Here is an 18,574-nt window from a genome sequence, read left to right on the forward strand (position 1 = left end):
ATTTTAAGCAATGGTCTTGGTTCTCTTTTGTTTTCCCAGTGGGGTCTCGGAAGTTGCTAAGAAGTAAAGTATGAGAAAATTGTAAAATGCTAGCTTCTAACAACAGTAAAGGTTTTACAAGTTGCAAAATGGAAGAGAATGGGAATTGATTTTCCCAAGGCACGTTGAAGGAATATGCCATTATGGTTCCCAAAATCGGAAGCTGGTCTTCAAACCCTTTTGACCTTTTCCTTAACCGTTCACGACTACAAATTCCATTGACCTCCCAATCAAATTATGCCACTAAGCATTCGCCCAATTCGCACCAAGTTTTTTTTTTTTTCCTCCTCTACTATTGGATTCAGTTTTTAATTTGTTTTTGCAATATTGACCAAGTTTTCATAGCAAAAAGAGAAAACAAACGTGAAAAAACAAAGTCCACCACGTAGAACAAAAACATTTTCTCCATCTCTTTTATTTGAAGAATTTTCTCCACCATCTAGAAAAGTCGAATCATTTTTTGATTAGAAACATAAACATAATCCCTTTAAAATAATTCTTAAAAAACAAAAATCAATTCCAAACTCACTTGTGCCTAGCTTTTATGCATTAAAAAAATAATAATAAATAAAAAAGTAAATGCCAAAATCATGATGTTTGGACAATCGGAGTGACAAAATCGTAATTTAGGGGGAAGCACAGGGTAGTTTTGTGAGTGGCCATTTCGTATATATAACGCAAGGTAGGGCAAAGAAACCAATAATAAAAAGGCGGAATCTGAAAAAAGAAGCAAGAAAGCAGCGTTTGGCAGCGAGAGCTTGGGGAGAGAAGAAGATCAAAAAACCTCTCTCTCTCTCTCTCTCTCTCTCTCTCTCTCTCTATCGATCGTCTTCTTCCTCTACAAACCTTCTCGATCTCTCTCTCTGTCTCTGCCATGGCGCTCTCCGAGAAACCCTCGCGTAACTCTCTGATCCCTAACTTCCTCTACTCCTCCACCTCCGCCAGGACACTCGCGCTCGACAGAATCCTCCACGCCCGCCCTACAGCCGCCGCCTCACCTGATGTCGAGCCGATCGCTCCGAGGAAGAACTTCATCATCGCGTCTCCGGAAGAGCCGAGCAAGAAGATCGAGATGTACTCGCCGGCCTTCTACGCCGCCTGTACGGCAGGAGGAATCCTTAGCTGCGGTCTCACTCACATGGCCGTCACTCCTCTCGATCTCGTCAAGTGCAATATGCAGGTCCGATTTCCTCAGACCCGTCGTTTTCTTTTTCATTTGTTTCCCGATGAATTTCTGATATTTTCTGCTTTATATTCCGTTTTTGAGATTAGATCTATGATGTGTATATAATTTTCTTTTTGTTATTTCTTCTTGTGAATAAAACATGGAAGATCGTCTACTGAATTCTCCATTTCTGACTCGTTAGATCTGCGATTTATTCTCTTTTCATGCCATATGAAATTCAAATAGTGTTGAGGTTTCAGCTTTCGGTCATGATCTATATCTTTTTATACTTAGTATTCGATGCTTAATTGGTTTAGCGGAGCCTTTCTTCTCGATGGATTTTGTACTTCTCATTATCCTTGATAGTTCGATACATATGAGCACTGATCGACGTTATCTTAGCAGAGTTCGGTTTTTATCTTTATTGAATTCAAATATAACTAATTAGGTGAGGGATGTGCAATCCATTTCGGATCTATGTTTACTCTCCGCGTGAGGATCCATGCTGATTTAGTTTTAATTCTTTTACATTGTTAAAATTAAATATTGTTATATCATATTTCAGATTTCTTGCTGGTGCTGCTACTTTTTTCTCTTTGTCAATAGAACGTCCATTTTGTTAATTGAATGATACATTATGACATGAATTTGAATTCCAGATTTTCTTGCACGTGCTCTTTCCTTTCTTCTTGGTCAATAGAACTTCCATTTCATTAGTTGAATGATATGCTAAGAGTCTACGATACAAGATTTTGAGCGCACAGTGATGTCATTTGTAGATTATAAGAGTACTTGTAGAAAACATGGATTGACTGGTTGACTCTATAAAATTTAGGGTATTATGGCACTTGAATCGTTGAAATTTCCCGGCTCCATTCAATTTCTCATGTTACTCAAATCAGTCATTTTCATTTCGTGTATTACATGCTTGATATCTGCTATGGGATGCCTCCTTATACAATAATTGTTGTCAACTGAGATTCCAATTCGTTTTTTTTTTCGCCCCTATCAGATTGACCCTGCAAAGTACAAAAGTATCACGTCTGGGTTCGGAGTTCTACTCAAGGAGCAGGGTGCCAGAGGTTTCTTCAGGGGATGGGTGCCGACCCTCCTTGGTTACAGTGCGCAGGGTGCTTGCAAGTTCGGATTCTACGAGTTTTTCAAGAAGACCTACTCTGACATTGCTGGACCAGAGTATGCTGCCAAGTACAAGACTTTGATTTACCTTGCTGGCTCTGCATCTGCGGAGGTGATAGCAGATGTTGCTCTCTGCCCATTTGAAGCAGTGAAGGTCCGAGTTCAAACTCAACCTGGATTTGCTCGTGGTTTATCAGATGGGCTTCCCAAGTTCGTCAAATCTGAAGGCACTCTTGGGTATGTTTACTATGCGGAAGCTTTTTGATTACTTAATACTATATATGCTACAGTACTGCATGTTTTGGAAGTATGCCTGAACAATCCCAATTTGCAGGTTGTACAAGGGTCTTGTTCCACTCTGGGGTCGCCAAATACCTTGTAAGTTGGTGATTGAAATTGTTCATATTTTCTTGTTTAATGTATTTAGTATGTCTTTCCCAATAATTGATGGTGTTCAAATGATATTGGTGGAAATCCTTTTCTGTCTGATTTTGTGCTTCTACGTTCATCAAATTTCTGTGAAACTTAAGTGCTGGATGCATTTTTTTATGTTTTCATAATCCACTGGCTGCACTAGACGCTGCACTTTGAGTTACTTTCATCACTTCTGATTGGTTTGTTATAAACTATAACACTTGGTTTTGTCTTGCAGACACTATGATGAAGTTCGCTTCCTTTGAGACTATTGTGGAATATATCTACAAGTACTCCATCCCAACACCAAAGGACCAGTGCAGCAAATCTCTTCAGCTTGGTGTGAGTTTTGCTGGTGGTTACGTAGCGGGTGTGTTCTGTGCTATTGTGTCTCATCCTGCTGACAATCTTGTCTCATTCCTCAACAATGCCAAAGGAGCAACTGTTGGTGATGTGAGTATTGTGTTATAGTTCTTGATTTTTCGTCCTCTGGAGCTATTTGCACTATCTTCATATCAGTTTTGATTCGACTGATTGACTTGTTTATGTTGTGCAGGCGGTAAAGAAGCTCGGTTTGTGGGGTCTCTTCACCCGTGGACTTCCTCTACGTATTGTCATGATCGGAACTCTTACTGGAGCTCAATGGGGTCTCTATGATGCATTCAAAGTTTTTGTGGGACTGTAAGTTTCCTCATTCAACCCTAATCTTTTGATTCGGATTCGATGACGTTTCAAATTTATCAAATCTTTGCTTATCTGATTCTTGGATATTTGGTAATGATTTGCAGGCCAACGACCGGCGGTGTTGCTCCCGCTGCCACCACTGCTGCTACTGAACTTGCAAAGGTTTAAAATGTTATAACGGTCAAAATCATGGCGGTTTTTATTGTTTATTTATGGAACTGAGAAAACGTGGTCGTACGGGGATGAAATAAACATGATAGGGTTGCTGAAGCTTCTTGAAACTACTACGGGAGAGTCTTTTGCATTGGGAATATGTCTCCAATTTTTCCATTTTGGTTATTACCTTTTCTTTTTGCTTTCTTGCAGAGGGTTTTTTGTTCTCATCCTCGCGAAAAACTTTAACTTTCTAGTTAGATTAGATATGGATTTGAATTTTGAATTTCAGGATCATTTTGCCGCCCCTGTTAAGTTAGGATTAGGTAATAATGCTGCAAATGGGGGATCTACATTGCCATTTCAAGAATTCCGGGCATGGGATTTATGCCTGTTTATGTTATTTTCAATTCATTTTATAGTTCTTATATTGCATTTGCACCCTTTTTTATTGGTTGTTTCTTTAAATTCAAGAGCTTCCTAGTTAATAATGATTTTGATTTTTTTTCCCTTCTCTGGTCTAGAATATTGCATGATTTTCATTTTCATTTTTTTTTTCTGGAAAATGCATGAATTTGTTTGCATTTTGTTCAAAAGATCGATGGTTCATGAATATGATTCGTATCTTTGAGCACCAGTATCCTTCGAGTCTCGGTACTTTTACACAATTCTTTAACGATAATTATATACTAGAAAAATTTAAGGATTAAATAACCAAGTCGCTTGCTTTTTTGTTTGTTTGTTTGTTTGTTTTGGTTGATAATTTGTCCTAAAAACTAAATTCTCAAGTCACAAAAAGTTTAACAGAGCAAAACCGACCTTTAAAAAATAAAATAAAACGTTTTCTTAAGACTCGAGCGGCTTTCAACAGAAAATGATGTTTTTTCATAAACGAAAATCAAGATAAGAATCAAGATATATAATATACATTTTTACTAATTACAGCATGGTAATGCATCATAATTACTCGAGGTAATTACAATAATTACTTACTGTCACGACAATGATAAAAAAGAAAATAATCCAAATTATTTATATAATGTATTTATTATAAACAAGAATTCCGTGATAAGATGTGAAAATACCTCCACTAAGACAATTTTAAATTATTAGATCATATCAAATAAATATATAATTAAAGTATAACAATTTAACAAAGCTTAGATCTAACCACTCAAAACCGTGTTTATAATGGTTTTTTTCCCTTACCTAAAAATCTTCAATTATATAAGTAAACACATACTATTGATTTAATTTCCATAATAATAATAATAATAATAATAACGACGATAATAATAATAGGCACGACCAGAATCTTAATTTGAACAAATCCAATGTCTTGAAAATCCATACATAAACAGAGAAAAAAAGGAACAGCGATAATTTTAGCTCTTAACCTTATGTAAATGTCGCTGGTAGAGTCAGCGACAACATAGATTCACACAAATTTCATCTCTCATATTGGATTAAACCCTCATAAATCCCCAAGCTGAAATTTATAAATAAACCACCAAAGAATATGGTCATTAATGCTGCTAATATACAGTATTGTTAATCCCGCCCACATTTATTCTTAAGAGGAATCCGCAGGTCCAGATTTTTTTTTTTTTTTAATATCAAAATGGACAATAAAACTGTAACCGAGCTCCGATTAAACAAGATTAATTGTGAAGGAAACATACGGATGGGCATCAGCTTCACCTGTTAAACCAACTATTCCTCCGCCTGCCTCATCATCTGTTTTCCAGAATGTGCTGTACCAAAACATCAAACAGACCAATATCAGCAATTCGAAACCGGAAATTTAACACTCAAGGCTGGGTCAAAAATCGAGATAAATTAATTTTAAATGAACACAATGAAGAATCAGTCAATGCTAAGTGTTTAAACTAACAAGGACAATGCTATTCATCACCACGTGTGGCAATAGAATATAACTCTCAAATAATAAAAAACTACAGAGTCATGCGCTTCTCTGTGACAGTTATGATGCACTGACAGTCCGACACAAGTGATGATTGCATCACCAATGGTGATGAACAACATATTTCCTAGTAAGAGTCGGTTCTCTAGAATAGTCAAGAATGGGGAAATATGCACCAGTCTTACTGGCAATATAGGGAATCTGAGTAGAATTAAATATTAATTATGGTATTAGATCGATGAATAAGCCTTACATCGAAGTAGAGGCTAACTACATATCACAACACAGAAAGGAGCTCAACGACTTGCCTGTTTGCATTGTCACACAATCCTTCAAGGATTGAGCGTACTTTCTTCTCTCTTTTCACAGATGGAGCTAAAACGCATGACTGAAAATCATTTCAATACTCAGCAATTAGTCAGAGCGCGAGTGCTTGTTGAGAAATGGTGATGGAAAAATAGAGTACTTACCAAGAAAGATGGTGGCAAACCATATCTCAGAACGCTCTCTGCAAAGACACGTACAGCACAAAAGTGCATCCAGGAGCTAAAAACCTGTAAGAAAGAAACTCATCAATTGTATGAAATAAATCTATAATTTCAGCTATAAGAAAGTGTGCAGAGCAAACGATATTATAGCAACATCTGATTTAATAAAGATAGAACTAGAAACAATGACAATAAATCGCAATAGGAGATCTTGCGTATATATGAGAGTAGCAAAAGAATTGCAAAAGGGTGCTGAAAACCTACAGGCAAGAATAAGAAACTCAACAAAACGTGAAAGAAAACTATTATCAGAAATAAGGAAACTCTGAAAAACAATTGATACTAAAGCATAGCAAGGATATGATAATGAATAGAAATAGCAATAATAACTTGAGTTGCAATTGAAAATATGAATGGACGATTTTCTTCATGCAGGCAAATTGTCTGATCCATAACATATTTTATTTATATTTTATATTCGAGGGTTGCTATATGAATGCTACTTAGAGAGAGAACAGTTAAGGGCATCTAAATATAAGCAAGCCAAAATATCATTTTCATTTCCATTACTAGAGATAAAACATCACAATGCTCAAACTAAATTTAGTATGATCCACCGTAATAGACCAGTTTTTCTTGATTTTATACTTCTTAATAAAACTGTGCTCCACTTTTTCACAAAAGAAATAAATATACCTCGCCATAACTGGTATAGCACCACTGTAAAAGAGAGCTTCTCAAACTTTCTTGGTCGTGCATCAATTTTTCTAACTCCTGCTTTCGAGTTTCTTGTGCTTCTGAACTATATTCAAAATCACGAATCTGAACCAAGCGATTAACAAAAACAAAATCTCAGTAGTCAGTACTCTTGGTACATGTAGATCATATTATTTTGTGGAATATTCATGTATTCATACTACAGAAGTGTCATCTCCTTCAATATGTTCACATCAAAGATCAAATCATAAGTAGACAATGAGACCAAGTTCAGTTTTAGTAAAATAAACTCTGTAAGCATAGATCAGTATGTTTTATAAAACATCAATATATTCCAAACCAGTATGATCTCCGTCAAGATGTCTACATAACAGATCAAATCATAAATAGAGACAAGGCAGTTTGTTCTTTGTACAACATGAAAAAGCAAATGCAGTGTTTAAAATAAACTCACTTGGAACCCCTTCTCACGTGCACTTGTTCTAAAATTGTCTGCCACGCGATTGAAAAGTGTCACGGTGTAGAGAGCATACTCATTATCTTCATACAACATCTTGGTGGACCTGGGAACCTGGAAAAAGCCTATAATGAGTAATAAGATAAAAATCAATAAGGCCATACAAAACAAAAAAAGAACCTATGGGAGAACTATTAATTCAAAGAACTTTTAAGAAGATTTATAGTTCGTATACAGCACATAAGGCAACTACCAACAACATAAAATTTTTTAAATCTCAAATAGGCGTGCAACACCAGCAGCTGGAATTGTGAGAAAGATAAGATAAAATTTTACCACATAGCTAGTCAACGTCTCATAGCTTGATAGCCAATCCTTCTGAGAGTACTTGGGAACAACGGCAAGCAACGTCACCAGATGCTCTGAGGTAATGATATCCTCTGGTTTAACTAGATTGGAAAGATCACGGACCGCTAAGCTGCAAATGGCCAGGAGGTAGGTCAACTAGGAGTTACAATAAAAAGAGACTAAAAAAGGTCTTGAATAACAACAATACCTTCCAGCTTGCTTTCGGTTGATAGCATTAAGTTGACTGCGCACATTGTTGTACTCAGCTATGCGAACCTAACATAAACAACAAACCAGCAAGAGTAAGATTTAAAATTCATTGAATATATGTCATTGCTAACTAATCAAACTATGCAAGATTCATAAACCCTCAAGCCTTATAATTCTTCAAGAGGTTTAAGCAATTGCATTAGTGAATAACTTAATTAATCTGTTAAAAAAAAGTAATAAAGCAAAAAAAAAAAAAAAAAAAAAAAAAAAGGGGATCTAAAGGACTGTGCACGTTGTTAAACTCAGCCATAGGCCCATAAGAACCTTAAATAAAAACCATAAAAGTACAAACGATGCATTTACCGTGTTCTACAGTCAAATTGGCTGTTCTTATCAAGATTTATTCCTGTTATTTTGCTCAAGTACCTTACTGTCTCATTCTTTTCCTAATCGAGATCAAGATCAAAAAAGGTTTTGCACATCAATGAGAACAAAGATAAGAAATGGAAGAAGTAATTGTTGAGAAAGTACTACCTTAAGATCATCCTCAATTTTTGCCACTTGGCTGTGAATTCCATCCACAATCTCCCTCAAAGGAGACATGGTCGGATACTTGGCTTCATCCCAGACAAACCTGAAAAACAGAACACCAGAGATTCAGAACCAAGAAATCTATTTGTTGAATTTCAAAAACACAGCATTACATGTCAATTTGATCTCACTGAACAAAAACTGATTCACCTAGTGAGATATGAATCAACCGGTACTCCGTCGACCGTCAGAGAGCTGCTCTCTACGCCCGAAACCCTCTCCAATTCCTCAATCTGCCTTCTGATCTTGTGAGATACTCCTTCCACAAAGCTGTTTGACTGAAAAAAAAACCAACGATCACCAAACATTCACGGATCGAAACGGAAGGTTCATTCAAATTGCGAAAAAAAAAAAAAAAAAACAGATTCAAGAAATAAATTATTCCGCATTATATCCGCTGAATCATCTCTAAATTTCAACAGTAACAGATCAATTTTCGTTAAATCACCATCCGAAAACAGAACCGGAGTACAAGAGACGAGAGAAATCTCTATCGCCAAACGCCTTTCGGACGCGAAAGAATGTCCAGATATCAAAACCGAAATTCATTCAAGTTACAAGGAAAAAAAAAAGATTCAACAAATAAATTACTCAGCATTATATCCGAGGTTTTATCAGAAAAATTAACAGCAACAGATCAATTTTCCTAAATGAACATCGGAGAAGAGAATCGGAAGCAAAATAAAATAAAATAAAAAACGAGGCTATGAAAGGCATACCTTCAAGAGATCATCGCTGAGGGAGAGGAGAGAATCGAGCGTTCCGACGCGTATATTAGGTATATTGAACTGAGAGAAGAGAAAAAGAAATGATGAACAAAATTAGAGAACGATGATGAAATGAAGTAGCGATCGAGAGAATCAGATCTTGGAAAATCAGAAGAAGAAGAAGAAGGAATTGAGAGTACTCTGTAGAGAGGAGTGTCGAAAGAGTGCTTGGAGATTTGTTCTTGGAGGCGATTCCATAGGGAAGATGCGGATCCCTGGACGGTAAGAGAGATCACCCAGTATCTGCTCGCCATTGAAGCTCCTCTTTCTGTGCGAGAGAGAACAAAAATGAAAGAAAATGAAAAATGAATTCAAAGCTCTCTCTCTCTCTCTCTCTAGTCTCTGCTGGCTCGTGGCTGCACGGATCGAAAATTCATCTATAATTTTTTTTTTCTTTTCCTATTTTTGTCAGAAAAAATACAGTCCATGATTTAATTAGAACCCACGGTAAATGTCAATTGGGAAAGGCGAAAATACCAATTTATTTATTTTTCAGATAGCAGTAAAAAAAAAAAAAAAAAAAAAAAAAAAAAAAAAAAAAAAAACCCCAGGCCGCAGGCAAAACGACAATGATCTGCAGACCTGTCTTGCGTCATTAGGGGAAGCAATAGGAAAAAACACGAAGCCGCAGGCAAAACGACAATGATCTGCAGACCTGTCTTGCGTCATTAGGGGAAGCAATAGGTTATTAACCGCTTAAGCACCTATTTGTTTCATTCAACTCAGTATAACAAGCACAGTTTGAACTCAGTGTTTTTTAAGTGTTATATTTTTGTTTAAATTAAGTTAAGTTATTTAATTTAAAGTTTAACTCTCTTTAAGTTTAGTCTTTTAAATTATTTTTAAACAGTGAAAATGTACTAATTTTGTCTCTATTTTACACCCTTACTAAATACAAATATGAATTTTATTTACTATTTAGATTACAATTTTAACTGCACATTTAAATACTAATTCAAACTATAATTTAAATCACACAGTTTAAATTTTTTTATTCAAATAAAAGAGTTCAATCAATAAATGTCGAACTGATGAATCAAATCTGGTTAAGTTTTTGTATTTTTAATTAGAGAGGTTTTCTAGTGCACATGGTGTATCAATAGATTAAATTTTTTTAACTATTAAATATATATATATATATTAATTTTTACATAATTTTATACAAATCCGACGAAAAAAAACTAACCTATCGGTTTCTTCTCACTATGCTTGGAACATAATTACGGATGAAAAAACGAGTTAAAAAAAAAGTAGCAAAATAACTTATAAATTGAGGTGAAAAAACGACGATTAAAACCTTTTAGACACGTGCTGGGGCCATTACAATTAAGGAAAAAATAATACTCGCCCACCGTGGGGCTCGAACCCACGACCACAAGGTTAAGAGCCTTGCGCTCTACCGACTGAGCTAGACGGGCAACCCATTTGATTATAAATAAAGTATACTATATGTTTCGCTATTATGTGTGTTAAAAAATTTCGTCGGTTTAACTCTTGGCGTGTTTCTTTTCTGATCAAAACTGATATTGTAAACTATAAATAAAAAAAACTGAGAATATAAATTAAAACGAATGTGTACAAGGATCTAGGCATTCCCCAAAAAAGTTATTTAACTTAACTTGCCACTCTTTATTAGTACATTATACATATATTTGTGTGCTTGACCACACCAAAATACATACTGAGCAGCTATAGCAAAAGAAACAAAAGTCAAACGGATAATTAGTCCTCAAAAGATCTCTAGTTTTTCCTCGACATCTAATTATAAGGCCACATAAATAAATACGTAGCCAAAACCTTCACTACTAGTTGTTATGGAGTTGATGATTAATAGTAGTCGTCAAGGGACAAGTTGTCCACAGATCCAAAACTCTCAAAAGCAGCATTTGATCTGGAATAGTTGTAATGAGTCATGGATCCTCCCAAGAAGTCAAGCAGATTGTCGTTTTGGAAGTTGGTGGTGTCGTAGACGAAGGACATGCTTGTCTCGTCCACAGACTCCAAAAAAGGGAAGTTCAAGTTCATGTTCATGTACCAGCAATTATTAGACGACGTTGTGCTACTGTTAGCCTCGTACTGGTCTTTATCAATATGAGGAACGTCTACCACCTGATCATCTTGCTTGGTGATCAGTACATGATCATCATGAGCAGCTTCAGCAGTACTACTCTGATCTGCTATATTGTCAGTGTACACGACATGATGATGATGATGATGATGATGATGATGATGATGATCTTGTTCCTGATGATTAGCATAAACACTACTCTTTTTGGATGCCTGAATCACCTGCTTATCACGAGGATACATCAGAAAAATAAAATAAAAAAATGAGAAAATATTTTTTTCGAAAATATAATACACACACACACACACGTGGGATGGGGTTAGTTACATAATTTTGGTTCTCATTATCTCGATAGACCATGATGTAGTCTCCAAGTTGTAGCCCATGTGTATTAACGAAGTCCCCTGGAAAAAAAAAATTATTTAGCCATCCATATGTGATCAAATATTGCATGTTTTGATAAAGGGACTGTAGAAAGAGTGAGAAAATTAGTAGAAAAAGGCATACCGGTATTCTCAAGTACATACATTCTGCTGTTGTTATTAGGCCAAAACCTGCAATATTTCATTAATTATGAAAAAAGCATAATTTAGATATGGATTAGAGTTAATTATTTACATGCCGTTGCAAGTATAGTCTAACAGTAAGCTCATACTAAAATATATGCAATTTTGATGATGTTGATATAATGTTTTGAGGTTTAGGCAATTGTAACATTTAATTAAATTTGATCAAGTAGACTAGCAGTTAATCATGACCTCGGATAGTTACATTGCAGGTTTTTGCACATATATAACAAATATATACAAAAGATTTAGAATTATAATATGATATATCTGGAGTGTTATAATTAGGACAATATTATTTAGGATTAAAAATGACCTGTATTTGAAGCTCCAAACACGCAGGCCATCCAAGTCATCCATACTGATAAGCATTCCTTCTTTTGATTCGAGTACAGGAAGGTGAGCTTCCGCAGCTTTCTGAAATATATACATACATACATATATATATATATTAATTACTCAATATTAAATAAAGCTTTCCTCTTTTTCTTGGGTAGAAAAAAAAAGGAAAAAAATTTATTATGGTGATCTAGCGAGGCTGATCAATTTTCAAAGTCAACAAAATGATAAGGTACCTTAGGGAGGATCATTCTTCTGAGAGAGCTAACATCACTGTTTTTGAGCTCCTTTTGGAAAAGGAATCTAAGCCTTCCTGGATCAATCCCCTGAAGAGCATTTATATAGTAATTAATACATAATAACCATCATTTTCAGGCAGATAATATTAAATTAAATAAGTATATTTAGATAAAGTTTTTGATTGAAATAACCAACGAGACACCGGCGTTAAACTACCACAAGAAATGTTCTTCCGAAACTATAAAGAAAAAAATTCCAAGCAATGCGCATATTTTTTTTTAGACATCTAGGGATACTAGGAAAAAAAATATGTCAATTAGTTAACTATATTTCTTAACTTTAGATCGAAAGATCAGTGAATTATACATTTGCATTTACAAAGTAAAATGTACATCAATATGTGAATAAGTGCAGATTAAATACTAGTATCGTTAATTTGGGAACAAAAATAATTGGGCACTTTTTTACGCCTAATATTAAATTTTTCTGAAAGGAAATATTAATTTTTGTGCACGTTCAGCAACCGATCGAGAAATATTAAGCTAGCCTAGGCCTAATTACCATGAGTTAGAGAGATTAATTAGTGGCAATTTACAGATCACTCTAACAAGAAAATAAAGAGAAATTATATTATTATTCCGAAACTAAATCAAAGTTGTGCATCAGGAGAACGATCTAAAAGAATAAATAAAATCCTTATTCGGATATTATTCTAGACATCTAATTATATTAGAGAGAAAAAAAAAAGTTATAATCAACACTTCCTTAACTTAGATCGATCGAAATTGAGTGAATATTAGTACTATGTCACACATAAAAAAATGAAACTGTACATAAATAGGTAAATAGATAACTTTGGTCAATGTCGATTGGAGTTTTAATTTGAGCACACGAAAATAAAAAATAAAATAATAATAAAATAAAATAAAGTAAAGGAAAGGAAGCTCACACGTGCGGGAGGTAGAGAGGCATTAGGAAGGGGATGAGGCACGTGCGAGGAGGAGGAGGAGGAGGAGGAGGAGGAGGAGTTTCGGAAAAAGAAGCGGTGAAGAAGGTTGATGGAGGAGCGTCTCTGTCTGGGCAATCTTTTCTTCTTGTTGACAGTGGAGAAGCCGTTGACGAGATCTCGGGTCAACCCGATTGTATCCGAATTATTATTATTATTATTAGTAAGACCCTTCATTTTCTGATCTTTGCAATTCTCTCCTTCACTGTACCCAACACCTGCCCTTACTCCACACGCCTCGGTTTTTCTCATCATCATCATCATCATATTCAAATCACACGAGTTTAAGTTTAACCAACCAAAATTATAAGTGAAAAAGATCAGCAAACTCACACAAAGATCAGTGTGTTGTGGATTTCTGTGAGTGAGTGAGTGAGTGTGTGAGTAAAGTGAGAGATATCTGGCCCTTTGCTTTCAGCGAGATTGGCCTGATTATCTCTTTCTCTCTCTTCTCTCTCTCTATCTTTTTCTCTTTCTCTTTCTCTCTCTTTTTCTTTCTTTCTTTTTTTCTATTTTTAGCAAGATGGGGTTTAATTTTGGGCGATGAGAATCGCAGCGCCTGGCACGGATGCCATTTGTGCAAGCTGCATTCACTCAAACTTGATGATCACGATCTTATGCACCCACTTTTTTCCCTTCCTTTTTTGTTTCACCACATTGTTGTGTGCAGTTTTTACTGATATTTATGCAAATGGGTAATGGGTAATGGAGGCAAACATAAGATAATAATAAAAAAAAAAAAAGAAAAAAAATGGGTAAAGGTGTAGTAGGGTTTCGGTGAATACAACACGGGGCTGTAGTATCACTTCTTCTACTTCCTCAGCCTCATCTAATGACAAATGTGATATATGCATTGACGCCTGTTTTCCAAGTCCTTTTCTCATTGGTTTTGTCAATGTATATATTTTTGTGAAACTGAAATTATTATTATTATTTTTGTTATTATACGTATATATTAGTATGATATGTGTGTGTGTATATATAAATATATGTATAACCATAGTTGAGGGAAGTAGCTAGGAAGTGTGGTTAGTGTTGAGAAATGTGGAGGAGACGGGGTGATTAGGGACGGCCCAAGAGAGGAGTGACGGATGGAGTGTGAAATTATCAGAGGCGGAGAGGTAAAGCACCTCCACCTGTTGCTAAAGTTCTGATTTCATGCAACGGAAATCAATGGCCCCATCTCTCTCTTTCTCTCTCTCATCTCTCTTTTCTCTCTCCTCCATGTGAAAACCACAATTTATTCTCTCTCTCATGACTGCAAAAATCTTTGCACATATATTATGTATGTTGTGGGGGTGAAGGAGATAAGAAGTGGGGGGTTTTTTGAATTTTTGAAACGGGGAGAAGAGTGAGTGGTTTTACGTGGTGGTCGTAGCATGGGAGAGATGAGATAGGATTCTTTCAGTGTGATATGCTCATACCAAGAGTTTTCTCAGGATTGCTTGCTGATTGGCTGAGACCTTGTTGCGGACCCACTTGGTGAAGTTAGAACGGTTTTGACCCTTTTTCTGATTGGTTGTTTTCTTTTCCCTCTGCTTATATAATCGATTTCACTCTTCTTTATGGTGATTTTGCTTTTAGGAAAAAATTTTCTGGTCTTTACAGCTATTTTTACCTTGGCTACCACGTGGCTTCCATGCAAGGCTGCTTCTTGAGGGACTTTAATTTACTAGATCAACCTTCTTTAATTTCTACAAGTTAATTTACACACCAAGGTACCAACTGTGAAATGATTTTTATTTACAGATTATTGGAAACAAGCCTATATTTTCACCCGAATCCAACAAGTATTAATTACAAAAAAGAAAAAAAAAAAAAAAAACGTTCTATTCTTCCAATACATGTGTAGCACTAATTTAAAAATAATGGATTTTAACAAATTAATATTTCATCTTTATTTTGCGGAAGCATTGATTTGGAATCTTCAAGCATTTTATAATTTATACGCTTGCATAATTGCCAAATTAAAGAGGTAGGGATCCAGATCGATTTGAGCGAAAAATGTATTTTCTAGCTATGGTGGAATCGACATTTGTTTATGAGCACAAAATTAACATTTGCTTATGAGCAAAAAAATTATTTACATCTAGTTTATGGCTGGTTCGTTTGGCTCTTCTAACTAATAATGTCAACGATCGAAGAGGTGTATATGCTAAATTTGATTAATTTTCTTATGTAAAGGTCAAAAAGTGAAATTTTGGCTCTGTTTTCATATAATAAAAAAGAAAAATAAAATATTGGATGTGTCTGAGATGCTATAGTGTATTATTGATTGCTTGCTCAACAAATTGGTCTTAACTGCCAGTAACAGAACATTTTTCTGAACCAATTGATAACAGAATCATTAAAGCGTATGTGCTTTCTGATTATCTTAGACTTAGATATTCAATTTTAAAGCTTACTTGGCAGTTTGTTATCATCATATTAACTTCAGAAATGAAAACGGAGTCGCTGCTGGTGAATTTACAACAAACTGCTCTTGAAACTCATTTTTGAAAAAATAAAATAACATTACGAAGACATTGGATTGAATCTTTAAGTGGAATAAGATATCTAACCTAATCAAGTTTCTAAGTTTAATAATGTGTGTTTGGAAGTCTCATGCTTGGTGTTTGTAATCTTAGTTCAAATCTTGTTTTTGTTATTTTTAGGGGACGTTTGGTTGGAGGATTTAAACCATGATTTGAATCATGGTTCATAATTCATTATAATGTTTTTTCTCACAAAAAATACACGTAAATCAAAAATAATTCTAATCACATGATTCTAATTCATGAACCAAACATCTCCTTAATTTTACTAGTTGCCTTTTCAATTAATTTTTGATACTTCAGTTTAATTCCTTGAGTTTTTTTAGGATTAAGTTCATATATATATATGTATAGAGGGCAAGGTCTTCAATCCGGCGGAAGAGTTTCAACTGCCCGATGAAAATGCACGGTCAAGATGTATTGTTAGAGCAAAAAGAAGGTCTACAATGCAAGCCTAGTAAATAGCCCGCTAGATCATTGTGGTGGACACTTGTTGAAAAGGGGGAGAGAGAAATGCATGTTGTCAGGAGAAAAGTAGTAATGTGATGCCGGCTCAGAAAATGTTTCGTTATTTAAGAGTATTTTAATGCATTCAGAAGGTTATATATGTAAATGTGGTTGATTAAAATACTCTTTTTATGGGCAACAACATATTATATATAATTACAAAATTCAGTTGTAAGAAATAATGGTGCGACATTTGACTTAGGAAAATGCAGTAACATTGGACGAAGTCTGTTACATCTCTCTCAAATGGTCGAAAGAGCACTTGGAGAGAATTAAGTGGTTAACGCGACGAGACGGCAATATAAGATTTGTCAGTCCTGGTGTTATGCCAAAGTAAGGTATTTGTAGAATCCACTTGCAATGGTTATGAGATTATTGAAATCTAATGACTCCAACTAAAGCAATACAAGTATTGGTCCGGGAAAAGAAAATTGTGAAACATTTATCAATCGTAACCGGTGGTCAAATTTTCAGATAAATATAATAAATACTGTATTTACTAATATTTACACGTCAAATTTTTAAATAAATATGATAAATATAATATTTATCAGTAAATATGATAGTTACTAGTTGCCGAAGCCGCCCGCCAAAAAAAGTAGCCGGTCAACGGCAGCCCAAAAATGATCGTCAAAGCTGGTGGCCTACGCCGGTCACCGAAGTGGCTTGTCGTCGATCGTCAGAGCTGGTTACCTGTCGTCGGTCGCCGGAGCTAATTACCTGTCGTCGGTGCCGGAACTGATTATGGCGGACTTGATTATTAAGAGAAGAAGAGAGAGGTGGAAAAGAGACTTAAGGGTATTTTTAGATTTTTAATAATATTTAAAGCTTAAAATATCAAATTATGCTATAATCTACTATTTTTTTAAAAATGTTATAATTTACTAAATATGTTATTTCCCTTTTTATCCCTATACTAGGCTATTTAATTATAATGGACTTTTATAAGTGGCCTAATCAAGTAAACCACATAGACTTTTACTGTGTATGGGTTTTATGAGTGTATACATAATTATGATCTAATTAGGTTTAAAGAGACCTTATAAAAACAATATATAAGGGCATATATGTTATAATCTATAATACGTCAAATCATTTAGCCGTCTTCTCATCTATCCTATTTAGAGAGAAACAACCCATTAAGAAATTCTGGTAATTTGACTGAAAAAGATAATAACCGGTTTGTCAATCGTCGTAGTAATTTCATAGAAGTATCGATTATTGCTACTATAAATTTAAGTACGTTTTCTCAATATTTTCTTAGTAATTTGACATGATAATTCTTGAGATTTATGAATATGATGGTTTAAATTCACATTTGTAATTAAACACTAACACGAAACTCTTCTATTTTCAGGCGATGGCTACACATCCCTCTTTCATAGCATGACATAGGGAACGACAAGTGAAATAAACGTCATTTTGATTTTGCATTTTTTTAAAGTTGTATTCCAATTATTTTATACATTTAATTGTCTGAAGGCCTATTCACCTACTCTCATAATTACTAATAGCTTATGGTCATGTTTGAAATTAATCCACTTTTTATTTCTCATATTTTTTAAGATAGAAAAAATGAAAACGTAAATGACGTTTGACGCAATATAAATAAAAAATAAAAATGAAAATAATTTTTTGGTTTAGTGTAAAATGAGAGAAATAAAAAATGACTTTTAATCGTTTTTTATTTTTTGTTTTCATTTTCTCCTCTCGAGCAGAGAGAGATATTAATGAGTTTTTTATACTGAAAATAATCTCTTAATAAAACTACCAAACGTATTTTTAAAAATGATTTATGTTTGAGATTGAAAACGTTTTCATTTTTATTTTTATATAAAAAATAAAATTATTTTGGCGTCCTATAGATGTAAGAAATGTTTAAATTGTATAGCCTACCCCATTACTTTCGGGCCGTCCATATATAATCCAAGGGCTAATAGTCTTCCGCCGGATCCATCCGGTACATAGTACGGTAAATAGTGCCGGGACGGAAGACATTTTATATATATATATATATATAGATGTACATTTCCTTTTATAGTAAAATATACAATATGTACACATTCTAAAGAAGAAATGTACACATTCTAAAGAAGAAATGTACATATTTTATAGAGAAATGTACAAATGCCGTTCCAATCTGCATACCGGACTGAAGACCATTCCTATATATATATATCAATCTGATAAATAATGCATGTCGGATGGAAGACATTTTCT

At 34.6% G+C, this 18,574-nt stretch overlaps 3 protein-coding genes and 1 non-coding gene across 4 annotated transcripts; 1 reads left to right on the forward strand and 3 right to left on the reverse strand.

Moving 5' to 3' along the window:
- Positions 1-755: 755 nt before the first annotated feature.
- LOC21392057 (mitochondrial phosphate carrier protein 3, mitochondrial) lies at positions 756-4,045 on the forward strand. Its single transcript, XM_010097741.2, has 6 exons — positions 756-1,219; positions 2,217-2,578; positions 2,676-2,719; positions 2,994-3,208; positions 3,312-3,436; positions 3,544-4,045. The coding sequence occupies exons 1-6, from the start codon at positions 914-916 to the stop codon at positions 3,605-3,607; spliced, it is 1,116 nt and encodes a 371-aa protein (XP_010096043.1). The 5' UTR covers positions 756-913; the 3' UTR covers positions 3,608-4,045.
- Positions 4,046-4,891: 846 nt separating this feature from the next.
- On the reverse strand, positions 4,892-9,457 carry LOC21392058 (V-type proton ATPase subunit C). The gene is made up of 11 exons (XM_024165395.1): positions 9,235-9,457; positions 9,047-9,115; positions 8,478-8,605; positions 8,271-8,370; positions 7,735-7,802; positions 7,515-7,656; positions 7,176-7,292; positions 6,701-6,826; positions 5,987-6,070; positions 5,825-5,904; positions 4,892-5,346 (listed from the first exon to the last, which is right to left on the reverse strand). Exons 1-11 carry the CDS (start codon positions 9,346-9,348, stop codon positions 5,244-5,246), a joined length of 1,131 nt encoding a protein of 376 aa, XP_024021163.1. The 5' UTR covers positions 9,349-9,457; the 3' UTR covers positions 4,892-5,243.
- A 982-nt stretch (positions 9,458-10,439) lies between these two features.
- TRNAK-CUU lies at positions 10,440-10,512 on the reverse strand. The gene has a single exon. It is a non-coding gene; the product is annotated as a tRNA-Lys (tRNA).
- A 409-nt stretch (positions 10,513-10,921) lies between these two features.
- Positions 10,922-13,574, reverse strand: LOC21392059 (B3 domain-containing transcription factor FUS3). The gene is made up of 6 exons (XM_010097743.2): positions 13,257-13,574; positions 12,304-12,393; positions 12,045-12,145; positions 11,670-11,716; positions 11,490-11,566; positions 10,922-11,383 (listed from the first exon to the last, which is right to left on the reverse strand). The coding sequence occupies exons 1-6, from the start codon at positions 13,572-13,574 to the stop codon at positions 10,922-10,924; spliced, it is 1,095 nt and encodes a 364-aa protein (XP_010096045.2).
- Positions 13,575-18,574: the final 5,000 nt, after the last annotated feature.

This window comes from Morus notabilis, unplaced genomic scaffold (genome assembly GCF_000414095.1).
Source record: "Morus notabilis unplaced genomic scaffold, ASM41409v2 Scaffold1580, whole genome shotgun sequence".
In the NCBI taxonomy this organism is placed as follows: domain Eukaryota; kingdom Viridiplantae; phylum Streptophyta; class Magnoliopsida; order Rosales; family Moraceae; genus Morus; species Morus notabilis.

Excerpts from the sequence above, each read along its gene's own strand:
- LOC21392058 (XM_024165395.1), bottom strand. The coding sequence starts at position 9,348 with ATGGCGAGCAGATACTGGGTGATCTCTCTTACCGTCCAGGGATCCGCA. Across the intron at positions 7,657-7,734 it reads AACCGAAAGCAAGCTGGAAG|CTTAGCGGTCCGTGATCTTT; the intron begins GTATTGTTGTTA and ends GGCCATTTGCAG. Across the intron at positions 7,293-7,514 it reads AGACGTTGACTAGCTATGTG|GTTCCCAGGTCCACCAAGAT; the intron begins GTAAAATTTTAT and ends GGCTTTTTCCAG.
- LOC21392057 (XM_010097741.2), top strand. The coding sequence starts at position 914 with ATGGCGCTCTCCGAGAAACCCTCGCGTAACTCTCTGATCCCTAACTTC. Across the intron at positions 2,579-2,675 it reads AAATCTGAAGGCACTCTTGG|GTTGTACAAGGGTCTTGTTC; the intron begins GTATGTTTACTA and ends CCCAATTTGCAG. Across the intron at positions 3,437-3,543 it reads TTCAAAGTTTTTGTGGGACT|GCCAACGACCGGCGGTGTTG; the intron begins GTAAGTTTCCTC and ends AATGATTTGCAG.
- LOC21392059 (XM_010097743.2), bottom strand. The coding sequence starts at position 13,574 with ATGATGATGATGAGAAAAACCGAGGCGTGTGGAGTAAGGGCAGGTGTT. Across the intron at positions 12,394-13,256 it reads CCTCTCTACCTCCCGCACGT|GGGATTGATCCAGGAAGGCT; the intron begins GTGAGCTTCCTT and ends AATGCTCTTCAG. Across the intron at positions 11,717-12,044 it reads GTTTGGAGCTTCAAATACAG|GTTTTGGCCTAATAACAACA; the intron begins GTCATTTTTAAT and ends GAAATATTGCAG.